Source organism: Salmo salar, chromosome ssa08, assembly GCF_905237065.1.
Source record: "Salmo salar chromosome ssa08, Ssal_v3.1, whole genome shotgun sequence".
NCBI classification, from domain to species: domain Eukaryota; kingdom Metazoa; phylum Chordata; class Actinopteri; order Salmoniformes; family Salmonidae; genus Salmo; species Salmo salar.
The window spans coordinates 2,524,076-2,544,524 of NC_059449.1; the positions used below are offsets into that span (position 1 = coordinate 2,524,076).

Genomic DNA, 20,449 nt, shown 5'->3' on the forward strand with positions numbered 1-20,449 from the left:
CGGCATAATAATGTAATGAAACAAGCAGGGAGCAGGTTTCGAACCCTCAACATTCTAGCCCGAAGTCCAGCACGCTATCGACTGTGCCTAAATTTATTAATTGAGGTTTGGGCCGATTGTGGCTAAAAGCACTTTATCAATTGGAATCTTTAACAAGTGGAAAGGGGAAAAAGTGTTATTGATTTTTCACAAGGAATTAGGCACTTTCCCATGTTTACTACAGTATGTATTGTAGGCTATGTTTACTTGTCAGACTGCACAGTAGCCTAATAAACAAATGCAGGTGGCTTATATCTTCAAAATGCTTTAAATGCTTTATTATCCAAATGTAAAAGCATTTACTGTACAGTACTGTATTTCTTCATCAGGATCTTTATGCTTTCGTTAATAAAATAATGATAAAAATACTCTTTCAAAATGCAGATGTTGATTTAGTTATGGATCCATAACGAATTACTATGGGAATAAATATCACTGAATTACAGAAATATTGGAACAAAGTTGTCTAACCTCTAGAGGACCCCTTCCCGCTCTGATCCCGGTACCGGGATTTATTGACAAGATACCATGGCGGGAAATTCAAAACTGCAAGAATCTAATAATTTCAATTTCTCAAACAATCAACTATTTTTCACCATTTGAAAGATAAACATCTCCTAAATCCAACCACATTGTCCGATTTCAAAGAGGCTTTACTGCGAAAGCATAAAGTTAGGTTATGTTAGGAGAGTACATTGAAAATAGCTGGGTGTAATGTTTTGTCAATTCAAAGACAGGCGTCACCAAAAGCAGAAAACCAGCTAAAATAATGCACTAACCTTTGACAATCTTCATCAGATGACACTCCTAGGACATTATGTTAGACAATACATGCATTTTTTGTTCCATCAAGTTCATATTTATATCCAAAAACAGCATTTTACAGTGGCGGTGAAATTCAGATTTTTTTCCCCCTCAAATGCTTCCGGTGAACAGCGTTACAATTTACAAAATTACAAATTCGAAAACATTGGTAAATTATAATATTGTCATTCAAAGAATTATAGATTAACATCTCGTAAATGCTACCGCATTGCCAGATTTCAAAATAACTTTACTGGGAAATCACACTTTGCAATAAACGGGGTGCTATGCTAAGAACAATAGGCTAGGCTATACAGATTAGCACCATCTTGGAACCATCTAATATCAATAATACTATTGTAAATATTCCCTTACATTTGATTATCTACATCAGAAGGCACTTCCAGGAATCCCAGGTCCACAACAAATGTTGTTTCTTTCGACAAAGTTCATAATTTATGTCCAAATAACTCCAAGTTGTTCCATTTTGTTAGCGCGTTCAGTAGGCTCCTCAAAATGTAGGGCGGGGGGGGAAGTCATGACGAAAAGTTAAAAAAAATCTATTTACGTTCGTTCAAACATGTCAAACGTTGTTTAGCATCAATCTTTAGGGCCTTGAGAACGTGAAACGGATAAATATTTCAACAGGACCTCTCCTGTGTCTTGATAAACGTTTGAAATACAAAGTCTCATCTCACATGAACGCGCATGTGCGCGCAATAATGAAGTGACGACATCCCAGGGACGTCAACTTCCCTTCCTTGTCATCCGGTCTCTGTTCATCATAGACGCTTCAAACAACTTTATAAAAATCGTTGACATCTAGTGGAAGCCGTAGGAAGTGCAAAATGAATCCTTTGTCACTGTGTGTTCTATTAGCAATGACTCAAATAGTACAGCCACAATATTTTCATTTCCTGCTTGTATTTTTCTCAGGTTTTTGCCTGCCATATGAGATTTGTTATACTTACAGACACCATTCAAACAGTTTTAGAAAATTCAGAGTGTTTTCTATCCAAATCTGTTAATAATATGCATATCCTAGCTTCTGAGTTGGTGTAGGAGGCAGTTAAAAATGGGCACATATTTTTTTCCAAATTCTCAATACTGCCCCCTAGCCCCAACAGGCTAATGAAGGCAAACAATTTAGAATCCTCTTATGCTGTAGCCTACTCCCGACCGTCACGTTGTACAGCGCCATATTGTCCATTCCATCCTAACAGAAACCCTGAGGGTTTCGTTTTTCTCGGAATAGAAACACCATAATATTAATCACATTTATTAAGCCAAATTTCTTAAATTCAATCCCATGTACTATGTTATTACAAAAAGGTTTTATATTCTCTGGTAATGCCAATATGAAAGACTTTTCAAAGGCTCCTTCAAAGAAGGTGGACAATTTTTTTTCTGATAATTCAAAAATGGCTGACAATTAAATAACGTGCCATAGAATGCTGCAGCAGCCCGCAAGGAACCACTGTACAGTATGATATGTTAATAATATATTAATAGACATATATAGTGAAATAGAACAGCAGTGAAATTTCCCTTTAAGACTCTTACCCCCCTCTCTTTCTCACACACATACAGACACAGACTCACACACATAACCGGGCACAAACACACACCTCCCCCTCAATCTCCTATCCATCCGCAGAACAGTCAGACTGACAGACTGCTCTTACCATGCTCTTTAATAGGGTTTGATGTGGAGCGTTGCAACAAGGGTTGCTACTTGAGAGACCTGTTCTACTGTAGTACCGCAAAGCTTCAATCTCACTCACTCACTCACTCACTCACTCACTCACTCACTCACTCACTCACTCACACACACACTCACACACACACACACACACTCACTCACTCACTCACTCACTCACTCACTCACTCACTCACTCACTCACTCACTCACTCACTCACTCACTCACTCACTCACTCACTCACTCACACACACACACACACACACACACACACACACACACACGCTTCAATCTCCCTGACACGCCTGACTGCGTCTGTCAGCCACAGGTTAACGGTTCAGCAAGGTGTGAATGCAAAATAATTGTCCTCTTGAAAAATAAGGCATAAAAAGTATGACAGTTATTTGTCGTAGGAAATATTAGCTTTTTTGGAATTAGATTACATCTAAAAATACAGTGGCTTGCCAAAGAAATACAAGATCAAATAGTCTTTCTATTCGATGATAAAAGCAAACTCTTAAATGTTTGAATTTTTTAATACCCATTTACGGTATGTTGTGCATGGATGACGCGTGTTTCGCATTGCTCCTCACACAAATACTCTTAAAACAAATCCCTGTTTAAATTGGGAGAAAATCAGGCCCCTCTTTTTGAGCAGCATCACATTGCAGAATGAGGATTCATCCAAAATGGCACCCTAGTCCCTATATAGTGCACTACTTTTGAACAGAGCCTGATGGGCTCCCATAAAGATCTAGTCAAAGTAGTACACTACTGTAAGAAATAGGGTGCCATTTCACATGCACACTCATCATCTAGCATGAGAGGAGGGCAGCAGAAGGCTGTGAATATTCAGCAAACACCAGTCAAAGAATCGTTTAAAGGCGGAATTAAAAATGGCAAGCCACCTGCTCAGTTTCAGCGTTTGTTGATTCAGTCCGAGGGTAGGCTGCCAGTGATTTGCTATATGACAGATATTCACCGCCTGACTCCCACCCAGCCCTGATTGCAGAGCGAACGGTGGCTACGGTTCAACAACACACTATAGCCAGGAGCTCTGTGTGTTTTTCAAATATGGCACACACACACACACACACACACACACACACACACACACACACACACACACACACACACACACACACACACACACACACACTCCAAGACTCAAGCCAGGCTCAGAAACACACTGCACTACAGAGGATACTGGTGAGGAGATGACGGCTAATAATATGGAGTGAATGAAATGGTGTCAAACACAAGGAAACCATGTGTTTAATACTATTCCATTTATTCTATTCCAGCCATTACTATGGCTGGAATAGTCATCCTCTGATATAACGTGCCACCAGACACCACTGCTGCACTAACATCCTCATAATTTGAATGTCATCAGACTGATTGTGATAGCGCAGCTTTCCCTGAGTAAAACACACAGTAGTTATGACAACAGCACCAGGAAGAAGAGCACGGAGTCCTAATGAATCAAGACTTTGTGCATGAGGCTTCATGAGGCTAATTCTCATAGCTTATTCAAGACGGATGAAAAATGAAGAGGCAGGCCTCCCGAGTGGCGCAGTGGTCTAAGGCACTGCATCGCAGTGCTAGCTGTGCCACTAGGGATTCTGGGTTGGAGTCCAGGCTCTGTCGCAGCCGGCCGCGACCGGGAGACCAATGGGGCGGTGCACAATTAGCCCAGCGTTGTCCGAGTTAGGGGAGGGTTTGGCCGGCAGGGATGTCCTTGTCCCATTGCGCACTAGCGACTCCTGTGGCGGGCCGGGCACAGTGCACGCTGACACGGTCGCCAGGTGTACGGTGTTTCCTCTGACACATTGGTACGGCTGGCTTCCGGGTTAAGTGGGCATTGTGTCAAGAAGCAGTGCAGCTTGTTTGGGTTGTGTTTCAGAGGATATACGGCTCTCGACCTACGGGAGTTGCAGTGATGAGACTAGACTGTAACTACCAATTGGATACCACAAAATTGGGGAGAAAAACGGGTACAAAAAGTATAAGAAAATTAAAAGGCAGATAATGTATTACCTGGAGTGCTACTACTAAGAACTAACAAACACAGATACACATACACAAACCTCTCTACCCCGTTCTCCCCTTATCTTCCCCAGCCAGGAGGAGCAGCCGCATTAATTGATTCGATATTGAAAATAGTCTGTCAGTGTGTTTTGGAGAGGGTACTCATCTGATAATGAATGGATGCAACGCCTCAGCGCCGCTAATTAGATTAAAGACACAGACAAAGCCCCTAGCTTCCTGCTCCTCTCTGCTCTCACAGAGCAAGGAAGTCCCATTGGGATGACCAGCACCGCACCAAGACAGCCCACTGTGCCTAGATCCATTGCTGCCCCCAAACAAACACACTAAGTCGGTGTTCCAAATGGCACCATATTACCTACATAGTGCACTATTTTTGAGAGCACTATATAGGGGATAGGGTGACAATTTGGACGCACCCTAAAAAGTCCCTGTTGGCCGTACTGTATATACCACACCTCATCCACTTTGCCTAAAGGCATAGGCCCGGTTGAATTTAATCTAGCTCTATTGTAACTCCTTCCCCTAGCTTCTACACCCTGGATAGGTCTGAGCCGGTGTCCCAAACCTCAGCTTGAATCGCCCCATCTAGTGCCACTGATTTGATGTATTCAGAACTAGCACAGCTGATTCCAGTTATACAGGTTTGATTGGTTGACCAACTGAAGGTGTGCTTAGGAGAGGTTTGGGAAACGATAGTCTATAAGCAATATAGTGAAAAGGGGATCAATCCTGACCACAGACACACATACACAACTGGGGTAAGTGTTACCTGGTCGGCGACAGCGCGGGCCAGTTTGTCCATCCTGGAGCCTGCCTCTGCAATCTTCTTGGCGGCGTTGATGACATCAGAGGAGTTCTTCAGGGGCCCTTTGCCTCTGGTGTGGAACACAGGGAAACAGGACTTAAGTTCTAGTATGTTTAAAGTTCAACGTTTTTACTTACCAAATGCAGACAGCAAACACTCTGAAATACTTGATATTAACAAAATAAAAGGTCAATTTTATATACACAAGACACTTTGCCACAAATAAATAATGCATAAGATAAAAACGGCAGTAGTGATCTTCCTAAAAGTGAAAAAAGATAACAATACTCCAAAAACACCCAAAACGTGGGCCGCAACTACACTGGGGGAAAAAAGTATTTGATCCCCTGCTGATTTTGTACGTTTGCCCACTGACAAAGAAATGATCAGTCTATAATTTTAATAGTAGGTTTATTTGAACAGTGAGAGACAGAATAACAATAAAAAAATCCAGAAAAAGGCATGTCAAAAATGATATAAAATGATTTGCATTTTAATGAGGGAAATAAGTATTTGACCCCTCTGCAAAACATGACTTAGTACTTGGTGGCAAAACCCTTGTTGGCAATCACAGAGGTCAGACGCCACTCAGGAGGGATTTTGTCCCACTCCTCTTTGCAGATCTTCTCCAAGTCATTAAGGTTTCGAGGCTGACGTTTGGCAACTCGAACCTTCAGCTCCCTCCACAGATTTTCTATGGGATAAAGGTCTGGAGATTGGCTAGGCCCCCCCAGGACCTTAATGTGCTTCTTCTTGAGGCACTCCTTTGTTGCCTTGGCTGTGTGTTTTGGGTCATTGTCATGCTGGAATACCCATCCACGACCCATTTTCAATGCCCTGGCTGAGGAAAGGAGGTTCTCACCCAAGATTTGACGGTATATGGCCCCGTTCATCATCCCTTTGATGTGGTGAAGTTGTCCTGTCCCCTTAGCAGAAAAACACCCCCAAAGCATAATGTTTCCACCTCCATGTTTGACGGTGGAGATGGTGTTCTTGGGGTCATAGGCAGCATTCCTCCTCCTTCAAACACGGCGAGTTGAGTTGATGTCAAAGACCTCCATTTTGGTCTCATCTGACCACAACACTTTCACCAGTTGTCCTCTGAGTCATTCAGATGTTCATTGGCAAACTTCAGATGTGCATGTATATGTATTCTTGAGCAGGGGGACCTTGCGGGCGTTGCAGGATTTCAGTCCTTCACGGCGTAGTGCGTTACCAATTGTTTTCTTGGTCACTATGGTCCCAGCTGCCTTGAGATCATTGACAAGATCCTCCCGTGTAGTTCTGGGCTGATTCCTCACCGTTCTCATGATCATTGCAACTCCACGAGGTGAGATCTTGCATGGAGCCCCAGGCCGAGGGAGATTGACAGTTCTTTTGTGTTTCTTCCATTTGCGAATAATCGCACCAAATGTTGTCACCTTCTCACCAAGCTGCTTGGCGATGGTCTTGTAGCCCATTCCAGCCTTGTGTAGGTCTACAATCTTGTCCCTGACATCCTTGGAGAGCTCTTTGGTCTTGACCATGGTGGAGAGTTTGGAATCTGATTGATTGATTGCTTCTGTGGACAGGTGTTTTTTTTACAGGTAATAAGCTGAGATTAGGAGCACTCCCTTTAAGAGTGTGCTCCTAATCTCAGCTCCTTACCTGTATAAAAGACACCTGGGAGCCAGAAATCTTACAGATTGAGAGGGGGTTAAATACTTATTTCCCTCATTAAAATGCAAATCAATTTATAAAATTTTTGACATGTGATTTTCTGGATTTGTTTGGTGTTATTCTGTCTCTCACTGTTCAAATAAACCTACCATAAAAATTATAGACTAATCCTTTCTTTGTCAGTGGGCAAACGTACAAAATCAGCACGGGATCAAATACTTTTTTCCCCACTGTAGTTACGTTCTTCTCAAATCAAGGTGCTCTATCATTAGTAGCTGACAGCTGTCAACATAGGTCTTTCTCAAAGATCATCAGTATTGGTACCAGTCTGTTTCTGCTCGCTTGCCAACTCCTTATGAAATTATCTTGACAATAACAGCAATGGAGTTGGCAAGGCTACAACATATCTGGTAACAGGTTAGATTGGATGTAGGCCTAAGTTTTATCAGATCCAGCGTTAACCGGAGATAGCAGACACTCTCATAGTTGATGTTTTACCGGTGTCGGAACTGCATTGGAGCCGTCAAATTGGTGAGCAGCTGCTCTTGCTAAAGCGGATCCGATTGAATAGAGCGCTTAGCCAACAGTTTAACCAAATATGGTATCACTACGCTACTGATATAGATTGGCAGATGTAGTTTTGTAGTTTTCTAGTTGTAGGATGACATGCTGAAAAAACAGATATAAAGCAGTAGTCACTTACAGTTGAAGTCGGAAGTTTACATACACTTAGGTTGGAGTCATTAAAACTCGTTTTTCAACCACTCCACAAACTTCCTGTTCACAAACTATAGTTTTGTGCATGACACAAGTAATTTTTCCAACAATTGTTTACAGACAGATTATTTCACTTATAATTCACTGTATCACAATTCCAGTGGGTCAGAAGTATACATACACTAAGTTGACTGTGCCTTTAAAAAGCTTGGAAAATTCCAGAAAATTATGTCATGGCTTTAGAAGCTTCTGATAGGCTAATTGATATCATTTGAGTCAATTGGAGGAGTACCTGTGGATGTATTTCAAGGCCTACCTTCAAACTCAGTGCCTCTTTGCTTGACATCATGGGAAAATCAAAAGAAATCAGCCAAGACCTCAGAAAAGAAATTGTAGACCTCCACAAGTCTGGTTCATCCTTGGGAGCAATTTCCAAATGCCTGAAGGTACCACGTTCATCTGTACAAACAATAGTACGCAAGTATAAACACAACGGGACCACGCAGCCGTCATACTGCTCAGGAAGGAGACGCGAGCTGGCTCCTAGAGATGAACGTACTTTGGTGCGAAAAGTGCAAATCAATCCCAGAACAACAGCAAAGGACCTTGTGAAGATGCTGGAGGAAACGGGTACAAAGGTATCTATATCCACAGCAAAAGGAGTCCTATATCAACATAACCTGAAAGGCTGCTCAGCAAGAAAGAAGCCACTGCTCCAAAACCACCATAAAAAAGCCAGACTACGGTTTGCAACTGCACATGGGGACAAAGATTGTTTTTTTTTAAGAAATGTCCTCTGGTCTGATGAAACAAAAGTAGAACTGTTTGGCCATAACGACCATCGTTATGTTTGGAGTAAAAAGAGGGACTGACCTAAGACAGGGATTTTTTACTAGGATTAAATGTCAGGAATTTTGAAAAACGGAGATTAAATGTATTTGGCTAAGGTGTATGTAAACTTCCGACTTCAACTGTGTATTGGCTGACATCACGGTAATTGGGCATTTGTGAATCCATGCATGATGTGTCATTGGCTGCGTCTCAAATGGCACGCAATTCCTCATATAATGCACTACGTTTGAGAAGGGCCCATGGAGATCTGGTCAAAAGTAGCCCACTATATAGGGAATAGGGTGCCATTTGGTTATCAAAGTTGCATGGCAACATTATATTCGCCAATTCCACAAATGTCACCACAAGGGTCACTTGACTAAAGTCAGTGCAATCATCCCCACCACACCACATCCATAATAGTTAATCATTATGAAACTGGATGGGTGCATCCCAAATAGCACCCTATTCCCCCATAGTGGTTTGGTCAAACGTAGTGCACTATATGGGGAATAGAGTGCCATTTGGGAAGCAAATCTTCCCCTTTTTGAGCTCTGTACAGCTCGCATATTCTGTCCACTGAATCATAGTGCCATACCTTGGAATAGGAACATTGGGTTAAGCACAGGGCTATGACATGATATACAGATGGTGGGGGCTCGGAGACAAGCTGTTGCCTTCCAAAGAACATCAACATCCACACTGTAAACACTACACAGGATCACAATCATCTTGGTTTGGCTGCATTCTATTCTATCTGACTCAATGGGAATAAAATACTGTTGGATCTCTGTTAACCTACAGAAAAACAATGTGTAGGTAGCTGCTGCTGGTGTCATGCGCGTCGTAAGGAGAAAGAGGGAAAAGCGTAGCGGTTATTGTGCTCATCTTCTTATAAGTATTTGACCCCCTCTCAATCAGAAAGATTTCTGGCTCCCAGGTGTTGAGAGGGGGTCAAATACTTATTTCCCTCATTAAAATGCAAATCAATTTATAACATTTTTGACATGCGTTTTTCTGGATTTTTTTGTTGTTATTCTGTCTCTCACTGTTCAAATAAACCTACCATTAAAATTATAGACTGATCATTTCTTTGTCAGTGGGCAAACGTACAAAATCAGCAGGGGATCAAATACTTTTTCCCCTCACTGTATGTGAAGGAGACGTGTCACGCTGCAGGAGGTAAATGGTGACTGGTTCCTGACAGGTTTCGTGATCCACGCCCCCTACCTTTTAAAGGTATCTGTGACTAACAGATGCATACAGTATCTTTTTTCCCAGTCATGTGAAATCCATAGATTAGGGCCTAATGCATTTATTTCAATGGACAGATTTCCTTGTATGAACTGTAACTCAGTAAAATCTTAGAAATTGTTGCATGTTGCGTTTATATTTGGTTTTAGGATAATGTACATATAACTACAGTCTGGTTTGGCAATTTATCAGTTCAACTCGATTCCCAAATTGCCCGTCTGATACAAACCGCCATGATGGTCATGGGTGTGAGGCAACATCCCTCCCTGCAGGCAATTTTTTAAATGACTGTTTACCAGACAAGTGCAGAAAATAATTTCAGATCCCTCCCATGTGCTTTACTCCGGTATCAGCTCCTCCCCTCAGGCAGACGCTATAGGGCCCCTACGGGTACAGGTATAAGCACTCCTTCATTCCCATGTCCATCAAATACCTAAACGGCAATATGCAAAGCTGAGCTGTGTTAGTACGCCACTGACAGAATAAGGGAATATGCAAAGTATTATGTATGTGGATATATGAGAAGTGTATGATGATAAGGGCAATGTGCAATGTATGTATTATGTTAAGTGTGTAATGTACAGTGTCTATTTTGTATACAGCAGTACTGTGTGTTTAAGACAATTTTCCCCTTCGGACATTAAAGTTCATCCTATCCTATTCTACATATTAACCGATTCTATTGCGCAAAATCAAACATTACTTTACTGTTGCCAGGCTGCCATCTTGATTGACCCCAGGGGTGTATTCATTTAGCCGATTCTGTTGCAAAATGTTTTGTCTTTTGCAAAACGTTTTAGCAACATAAACTGTTTACTCCAAACGGAAAATGTTTTTCAACGAAAACAAGAGTTTCTATTAAATTCATCTAGGTCCCTCCCGGTTTCGTTCTGTTTGCTTCCGTTTGGTACTTCAATGGTAAACTGTTTCCATTGCAAGACGTAATGAATACACCCCAGGTATGGCTGATTTGGGACTGACATAGTAGAAGTCCCGGTCGGAGGGGGGGCATACAGGAGTGACGTGATTGGTGTAGAAGTCTGGGGGGGGCACACTCCTGAGAGGGCCACATTTAGTAGGCAAATGTAGTGATATGTTGCAGACATTAGTATTGCCATTATTATTCTAAACTTCAGCTGTTTGTTACATGTTTCTTTTACTATATTTTGAATATCTAAATATTCCACAAAGACGCGCCCTGCTGAAGTGTGCTATGGGTTTTAGGGAATTGATCTACCATAGAAATATATTTACTAGAATGGGTATATAGAGCCTCTGTCCATGGCAATTTTACTGGTAAACTTACGGGCACACTCAAATATAGCTGACATGGTATTGTTATGCATCATTTGCAAATGGCCACTGGTCCACCCATAACAAACCTGTTGACTTGAATGGTGACACCCGTTCTAGTAATTCTATATTATTATCATTATTATTATTACATTGACATTCATAAGGAATACCAGTCACTTCAACTAGGTTCTCTTTAGCCACATTGTTACTGTACCTGGTGAAGTCCGTCATCTCCATCATGATCATGCACATCTGCTTGGCAAGGACGATGATGTCGTTGCCATTGTCGTCCCACTTGGCCACTTCGGCGTCCAGCTTGCACTTCTCCTGCCGGAAGCTCTCCACCTGCTCGGCGATCTTCGCCTTCTCCTCCTGAGGCAGCTGGGCCATGATGGCCTGAGAGGGGTAGGAGGAGGAAGATGTAGGAGGAGGTAGAGGAAGGTGAGTAGGGGAGTCAGAAAGAGAGGATGAGTAGTGAAACAATATAGGGAGAAGAGGAAGTGGGTGAAAGGGGGAAGAATAGATTGAGGAGGAAGAGAAGGAGTGGAGAGAGAGAGAAGGAATAATCAAACAATTTAACACTGGCAGTGAAAAGGCTAACTATGATACAGCAAACACTGAAGATTAATCGTCAATTGATCTTAAAATATTTAGCGGACTGCCACTTTGAGAAGCCTATATTCCTTAGTATACTCAACGAGAATAGATATAAGAGTTTGACTTTGCCCTTCTGAAAGGCTTCCGAGTAAAGTTATAAACTTGACAATTAATCAACCAGCACTCCTAAAACCCCTTGACATCTTATACTCGTGAAGAGAAAAATCCATTCCTCTGCTCATTTTGTCGTGAGAATACATTTTGCTCTCTTGCCATAGCCATTCGAGGCAAGTCTGAGATGGCATAAATTTATAGGCAAGGTCACTGGCACAGTAGAGGCTCTGATATTATTTGCGAGATAAATGTCTAATTACTTTACTTCTTATACCAGTCAATGAATAATGTATTTGTTCAACGTTCTGAGGTGAGTGCAGGGGAGAAAAGTACGTCGGGCACTATTAGGTTTGTACTATTGATCCAAAACAGAGAAGGAAAAGAAAAGATGAGGTATCCATTGCATGGTTGATATTGTGGTTGATATGCATGGTTGATATTGTTCTTAACCTCTCCCTATACTGCAAAAAGTGAAAATCTAAGCAAGCCTAAATATCTATATATTGAGTAATAATTCACTTAAAATGTGTTTTTGGTCTTACCATTGGCAGGTAATTTTGCTTATTTTAACCTAAAAAAAGGCAGATTGTTTGGTTAATACAAGTAATTTTTCTTATTTCAAGATATTTTGATATTTTACCTTAATTGTCTTGAGGTAAAATATCTTGAAAAAATCTTGACATAAAATAAATTACTGGTATTAAGCCTTAGTTTTGGTTATTTTAACCAAACAATCTGCCATTGACGTTAGATAATTTAGCTTGGTAAATTTAGCTTGGTAAAAGAAAAGAAAACATTTAGGTGAATTATCACTCAATATAAGATATTTAGGTTCGCTTAGACCCGCGGTTTCATGCATTTTAGACCAGTGGGAGGAGCTTAGGCAGCATTTAGCAGTCACCAAGTCCAGTGAACACTGCTACATGGCTTAGGTTTTATACTCCATGTACAGTGATCCTCAAAACATATTGTCTCTGACTTTTTTGAAGTCAGTGCTGGGTGAGGTACAGTTGGCCATCAAGGCTTTTGATCGAGAGCAAGTAGATCCTCTTAAACTACTTGACAGCTTGGTTAGCCTGATCAAGTTTGTGAGCAGCAGGGTGTTGAATCCACTGGCAAATGTTGATATACTCAAAGGGCCAATAGATGGATACATCAGTCCCAAACCGTACCTTGGTTACCTTTTTGAGTCAAAGGCAGCTGAGCTCCACCTTGCGCCTGAGGATGAAAACAATGTCCGAAAGCGGTGTGTAGCCTTCACCATCCCCCTCACTAATGAGTTGAGGGTGAGACTGCCGGGCAACATCGAAGCATTGCAGTACATGTCAGTTTTCAATGTGGAGGAAACTCTAAAGCACAATAAGAGCCCTGGAGAAATAGAAAAAATAGCCAGGTTGGTTGGCTACTCCCCTGCAGAGATAGACAAGATTGTCCAGCAATGGCGTGCCATCCATCTTAGTAAATGGAATGAGACAAAAAACACACTGAGCTTCTGGAGTGAGATTTGGAACTTCGGGGATGCAGCTGATATCAACCCGTTTCAAGAACTTGCCATGGCTGCTGTGTCTGTGTTGTCCTTGCCACACTCGAATGCTGAAGTCAAGAGAGTATTCAGCCAGATGAGTGTGGTAAAAAGCAAACTTAGAAATGGGATGTCCTTGCAGACCCTTAACTCCATCCTGTACATTCGATATGGAATGAAGCTGTCTGGTGAGGCTTGCTATGAGCACCAGCTGCCTGATAATGTTTTGCAGCTTTTTACCATTGGCAGGTAATTTTGCTTATTTTAACCTAAAAAAAGGCAGATTGTTTGGTTAATACAAGTAATTTTTCTTATTTCAAGATATTTTGATATTTTACCTTAATTGTCTTGAGGTAAAATATCTTGAAAAAATCTTGACATAAAATAAATTACTGGTATTAAGCCTTAGTTTTGGTTATTTTAACCAAACAATCTGCCATTGACGTTAGATAATTTAGCTTGGTAAATTTAGCTTGGTAAAAGAAAAGAAAACATTTAGGTGAATTATCACTCAATATAAGATATTTAGGTTCGCTTAGATTTCCATTTTTTATAGTGTATGCTTTTTATATAGTATGCTTAATGATTTCCTACTCCGTCATTGTTTCCTCGATTTCTCAGCTCCCTCTCAAAGCTCATGGAGGAGATGTGAGGTAGAGACCTCGGAAGCAAGTTTTTCCAGGCACAGCCTATAAACTCTACCTATCTCCCTACTCTCCCTATAACACGTCTTTATAAGCATCAGTGGTCTCATTCAGAAATAACTTCCCCCAATCTGCCTCTTTTTCTCTCCTCTCCTCGCTCTCCTCCGTCCGTCTGTCTGTCTACGTCCATCCCTAATTTCTTTCACAGCAAAGCTGGTGTGTGGGGGTGGCCAGCAGGATGAGCTCAGCGTGAACGTGTATCACCTTTCACCCATCCCTCCATGGAGGTGTGAGGAAGAGAATAACAACCACAAATGACTCGTCTTCCTCTCATAAAGTACCTCAGGACGGAAGGAAAGAGAGCGTTAGAGAGATGCAGAGCGAGGCAAAACTGTTTTAGGTGCCATCAGACACTGCTCTCTCATCGCACATCGCCAGATGTCACCCTACTGATCACTCCCTCTCTACAGTCTCAGAGTCAGATATTATACTTTTGTCAGTGCTGCCCAAGTGGAACCATTTCACCACTGGAGCCTTGCTGGTTTCAGTTTCAGAGCAAACTGGACCAGGGCTCTTTCTCAGTTTGTATTTTCTTGATTCCTTATGTCCTCTCTCTCCTCACAAGGTTCTTAAACCACATTGGTGGAGAAGATCCAAGGACCTTCCCCTCGAACCCTCTCCTCCAATGGGATTTGAGAAGGAGGCAAGGAGAGAGGATGTGTGGCAAGGAGTCAAGGAGAAAGGAATTGGGCAAGTGCCCATATTTACATGCCTCAGGCTGGTGTTTGAGTGGTGGTTTAAAGAAGTGGTTCTCAAACCTCTCCTCGGGGACCCACAGCCATTCTATGAATGTATTTATTTTATTTGTGTTTAACCTTTATTTAACTAGGCAATTCAGTTAAGAACAAATTCTCATTTACAATGACGGACTACCAAAAGTCAAAAGGCCTCCTGCGGGGACGGGGGCCTGGGATTAAAAATAAAAAATAAATACAATATAAATATAGGACAAAACAAACATCACGACAAGAGAGACAACACTACATAAAGAGAGACCTAAGACAACAACGTAGCAAGGCAGCAACACATGACAACACAGCATGGTAGCAACACAACATAACTAGCGACACATTTTATCCCATGTGCAACTCTGTGTTGTTGTTTTTGTCACACTGCTTTGCTTTATCTTGGCCAGCTCGCAGTTGTAAATGAGAACTTGTTCTCAACTGGCCTACCTGGTTAAATAAAGGTGAAATAAAACCCTTTTTTGTTAAATTAGGGATAGGCGTCTCGTCCAGTGTTGCCAATTTAGCGACTTTGTCGCTATATTTAGCGAGTACTCAGAACCCTCTAGCGACACATTTTTAAAAAATCGACTAGCGACAAATCTAGCGACTTTTTCTGGTGTTATTGGAGACTTTTGGAGACTGACGTGAAAGCACGTATTGTTCTTACTCTTCTCAACGAGCAGCGGGTGCTGCCGTGGACCCCGCCCCCGTACCAAAGCACTCACAGGCGGCCCAGTCCTCGCGCCGCAGTCCATCCCAGCTGCAGTCAGAGCAGGAGATGTTCACCGGTCCGTGTCCAGACTGCAAATGAATCGTGCATGCAGGAAGCCACCGCTGGCTGATCCCGCCCTGGCTTACATTCAGGGCGGGATGTAAATGTCAAATGTTCTTTGTCTAAAATAAATCACTGCACAAAAATAAATCACTGCATTTGACTCACACAGCCTCAGTCACTTACTCACCTTGTCCACTCTGTGTGTGCCTCGCTGTGACATAAGCTAAACATCTAGCTGGCTAGCTCATCATGTCTCAGTCTAAACTGTACACTCAAAAATACAGAAAGGAGTGGGAATCAAACCCTGAATTCAAAGGCTGGTTGAAGCTGTTTATTGGAGATGATACACGGGGCATAATGCCTGTATTGTAAGGCTGATTTCTACGCCAAACATAGTGATGGAAAAAAAACACGTGACAACTCAAAAACATAGTCAAAAGGCAAAGCCTTATAACAGTTCCACCCAAAACAAGCTGCCATTTATGGTAAAAAAAAATTACTCTGCAAAAGAGGCTGAGGCAACCATGGCATTAGTTATCGCTGAACACTGTTCCATGCTGGCATGTGATCACATTGGAGAAGCATATAGAGCTGCTTTCTCAGACTCCACTGCTGCTACCCACTTCAAAATGCACAGGACAAAGTGCACAGAAATGATTAATGGTGTTCTAGCACCATACTTTCTGAAAAAGTTGGTCACAGATGTGGGTGACCAGCGTTTCAGCCTCCTCCTCGATGAGTCCACGGATGTAAGTGTTTCTAAGTACCTGGGGGTTGTGAAGAGGTACTTTAGTGACACCAAGCAGGTAACTGTATCAACATTTCTGGGGCTTGTTGAGTTGGAGGGAGGAGATGTCAAATCTATAGCCCGTGCTGTTGTGGCTTTCCTCGAGAAGTGTTGTCTTAAAAAAGAGAAACTCCTGGCGATAGGGACTGACAATGCCTCTGTTATGACGGCAAATAACAATGGGGTCCATAAAGTGCTGAAGGAGGAGTATGGCCTCAAATATCTGGTTCTTATTCGCTGTGTGTGCCACTCTTTGCAGCTTGCTGTAAGTCATGCTTCCAATGACACCATCCCCCGTTGTGTGGAGTACTTGGTACGAGAGACTTATAACTGGTGTTCAGTGTCTCCAAAGCGCAGGGAGGCCTACAAGGCCATATATGATACCATCAACTGTGGGGAGAAAACTTTACAGATAACCAAGGTGTGTGCCACACGTTGGGTTTCCATTGAACCCGCGGTTTCATGCATTTTAGACCAGTGGGAGGAGCTTAGGCAGCATTTAGCAGTCACCAAGTCCAGTGAACACTGCTACATGGCTTAGGTTTTATACTCCATGTACAGTGATCCTCAAAACATATTGTCTCTGACTTTTTTGAAGTCAGTGCTGGGTGAGGTACAGTTGGCCATCAAGGCTTTTGAGCGAGAGCAAGTAGATCCTCTTAAACTACTTGACAGCTTGGTTAGCCTGATCAAGTTTGTGAGCAGCAGGGTGTTGAATCCACTGGCAAATGTTGATATACTCAAAGGGCCAATAGATGGATACATCAGTCCCAAACCGTACCTTGGTTACCTTTTTGAGTCAAAGGCAGCTGAGCTCCACCTTGCGCCTGAGGATGAAAACAATGTCCGAAAGATCTGTGTGTAGCCTTCACCATCCCCCTCACTAATGAGTTGAGGGTGAGACTGCCGGGCAACATCGAAGCATTGCAGTACATGTCAGTTTTCAATGTGGAGGAAACTCTAAAGCACAATAAGAGCCCTGGAGAAATAGAAAAAATAGCCAGGCTGGTTGGCTACTCCCCTGCAGAGATAGACAAGATTGTCCAGCAATGGCGTGCCATCCATCTTAGTAAATGGAATGAGACAAAAAACACACTGAGCTTCTGGAGTGAGATTTGGAACTTCGGGGATGCAGCTGATATCAACCCGTTTCAAGAACTTGCCATGGCTGCTGTGTCTGTGTTGTCCTTGCCACACTCGAATGCTGAAGTCAAGAGAGTATTCAGCCAGATGAGTGTGGTAAAAAGCAAACTTAGAAATGGGATGTCCTTGCAGACCCTTAACTCCATCCTGTACATTCGATATGGAATGAAGCTGTCTGGTGAGGCTTGCTATGAGCACCAGCTGCCTGATAATGTTTTGCAGCTTTTTGGCACATCAGCTGCTTACTCATTTAAGTCAGCTCCCTCAGTTGCTGAACCTGCCATAGAGAGCCTTGACCAAAATGACGATGACCCACCCTTTCTGTGTGTGTGTGGAGGGGGGTCTGGGGAAAAAAACTATTAACCTGAATTAAAGCCAGACTAGTTACCATAATCTTCTCACATTGCCATTGACAGTTTTTTCTATTGTCTCTTTTTGGTCCATTTAGATTGTTAATGTAGATTGTATACAGAAATAAAATCAAAAATGTTCTGGTTAAAAATTTTGACTTGTTGTAGGCTCCTAAGTGGACTATAAGGTTAACTTCTTACATGTAGATGTTCCGCTAGCGGAACACCACTCCAATATCCAATGATAGGGCGTGGCGCGAAATACAAACTCCTCGAAAATCCGAAAACACTCATTTTTCAAACATATGACTATTTTACACCATTTTAAAGACAAGACTCTCCTTTATCTAACCACACTGTCCGATTTCAAAAAGGCTTTACAACGAAAGCAAAACATTAGATTATGTCAGGAGAGTACCCAGTCAGAAATAATCAGACACCCATTTTTCAAGCTAGCATATAATGTCACAAAAACCAAAACCACAGCTAAATGCAGCACTAACCTCTGATGATCTTCATCAGATGACACTCCTAGGACATTATGTTACACAATACATGCATGTTTTGTTCAATCAAGTTCATATTTATATCAAAAAACAGCTTTTTACATTAGCATGTGACGTTCAGAACTAGCATTCCCACCGAATACTTCCGGTGAATTTACTAAATTACTCACGATAAACGTTCACAACAAACATAACAATTATTTTAAGAATTATAGATACAGAACTCCTTTATGCAATCGCGGTGTCCGATTTTAAAATAGCTTTTCGGTGAAAGCACATTTTGCAATATTCTGAGTAGATAGCCCGGCCATCACAGGCTAGCTATTTTGACACCCACCAAGTTTGGTACTCACCAAACTCAGATTTACTATAAGAAAAATGTGATTACCTTTGCTGTTCTTCATCAGAATGCACTCCCAGGACTTCTACTTCAAAAACAAATGTTGGTTTGGTTCCAAATAATCCATAGTTATATCCAAATAGCGGCGTTTTGTTTGTGCGTTCAAGACACTATCCGAAGGGTAACGAAGGGTGACTCGCCCGCGCGTATCGTGACAAATTTTTTAAAATATTCCATTACCGTACTTCGAAGCATGTCAAACGCTGTTTAAAATAAATTTTTATGCGATTTTTCTCGTAAAATAGCGATAATATTCCGTTTTCGTTCAAAGACTGAAAATGTAAAATGGACTCTTCACGTGCATGCGCGCGCCCATCTCATTGTTCTCAGATTGACCACTATCCAAATGCGCTACTGTTTTTCAGCCATGGACTGCAAAGTCATCATTCAACGTTCTGGCGCCTTCTGAGAGCCTACGGGAGCCTTAGAAAGTGTCACGTTACAGCAGAGATCCTCTGTTTTCAATAAAGAGGCTAAAGAAGGCCAAGAAATGGTCAGAGACGGCACTTCCTGTTTGGAATCTTCTCAGGTTTTGGCCTGCCATATGAGTTCTGTTATACTCACAGACACCATTCAAACAGTTTTAGAAACTTTGAGGGTGTTTTCTATCCAAATCAAACAATTATATGCATATTCTAGTTTCTGGGCAGGAGTAATAAACAGATTAAATCGGGTATGTTTTTTATCCAGCCGTGAAAATACTGCCCCCTATCCATAACAGGTTAAAAACCAAACTAAATTAAGAAAACTAAACTAAATAAAAAAACAAAAAAATTAAATAAAATGTATGAATGTAAATGTCTCCTTCACGATATGCCCAAATGTACCTGTCACGCCCTGGCCATAGAGAGGTTTTTTATTCTCGATTTTGGGTTGGCCAGGGTGTGACTAGGGTGGGCATTCTATGTTCCTTTTTCTATGTTCTTTATTTTCTATGTTTTGGCCGGGTATGGTTCTCAATCAGGGACAGCTGTCTATCGTTGTCTCTGATTGGGAACCATACTTAGGTAGCCCTTTTCCCTCCTTGTGTGGTGGAAAGTTCACTTTGTTTATGGCACATAGCCTTTAGCTTCACGGTTTGTTGGGTAGTGTTTATTGCTTTGTTCGGCGTCTTTTCTAATAAAAGGAATATGTACTCTCACCACGCTGCACCTTGGTCCTCTCCTTTCAACCGTCGTGACAGTACCTGGGTGACTTCACTCTAAATGTCATGTAGTTTGCTCATACTTCAAGTTATCCATCTGAAACTTTGCACATACACTGCTGTCATTTGTGGACCCAATTACAACCAGAGTGATGGCTAGATCTGGGACCTTTCTGTTGCATTTCAAAGATGGTCGTTGTTTTTTTCTTTGTATTTTCTTCAACCAGATCTAAATAAAAATGTGTTCTTAAAACTTCTTAGGGATAGCCCCCTTTTCTTCAATTTTCGCCTAAAATAAAATACCCAAATCTAACACTCAGGCCCTGAAGCAAGGATATGCATATTATTGGTACCATTTGAAAGGAAACACTTTGAAGTCTGTGGAAATGTAAATTGAATGTATATATTTAATATGACTGTGTGTGTGTGTTTTATTTATCTTTTGGAGTGGTGACGTGACAGAGAGGAAATAGTTAACAATTTTACCTTGTTAGCTCGGGGATTCGATCTAGCAACCTTTCG

At 41.8% G+C, this 20,449-nt stretch overlaps 1 protein-coding gene across 2 annotated transcripts in view; it reads right to left on the reverse strand.

Annotated features, from left to right (window-relative positions):
• The window catches only part of LOC106609934 (catenin alpha-2), a 756,904-nt gene that overhangs the window by 14,306 nt on the left and 722,149 nt on the right, over positions 1-20,449 (reverse strand). For both annotated transcript variants that reach the window (XM_045722643.1, XM_045722644.1), the window contains exons 15-16: positions 11,372-11,553; positions 5,365-5,470 (exon numbers count right to left, since the gene is read on the reverse strand). In XM_045722643.1, coding sequence (XP_045578599.1) covers positions 5,365-5,470; positions 11,372-11,553 — 288 coding nt within the window. The remainder of the gene's footprint in view (positions 1-5,364; positions 5,471-11,371; positions 11,554-20,449) is intronic.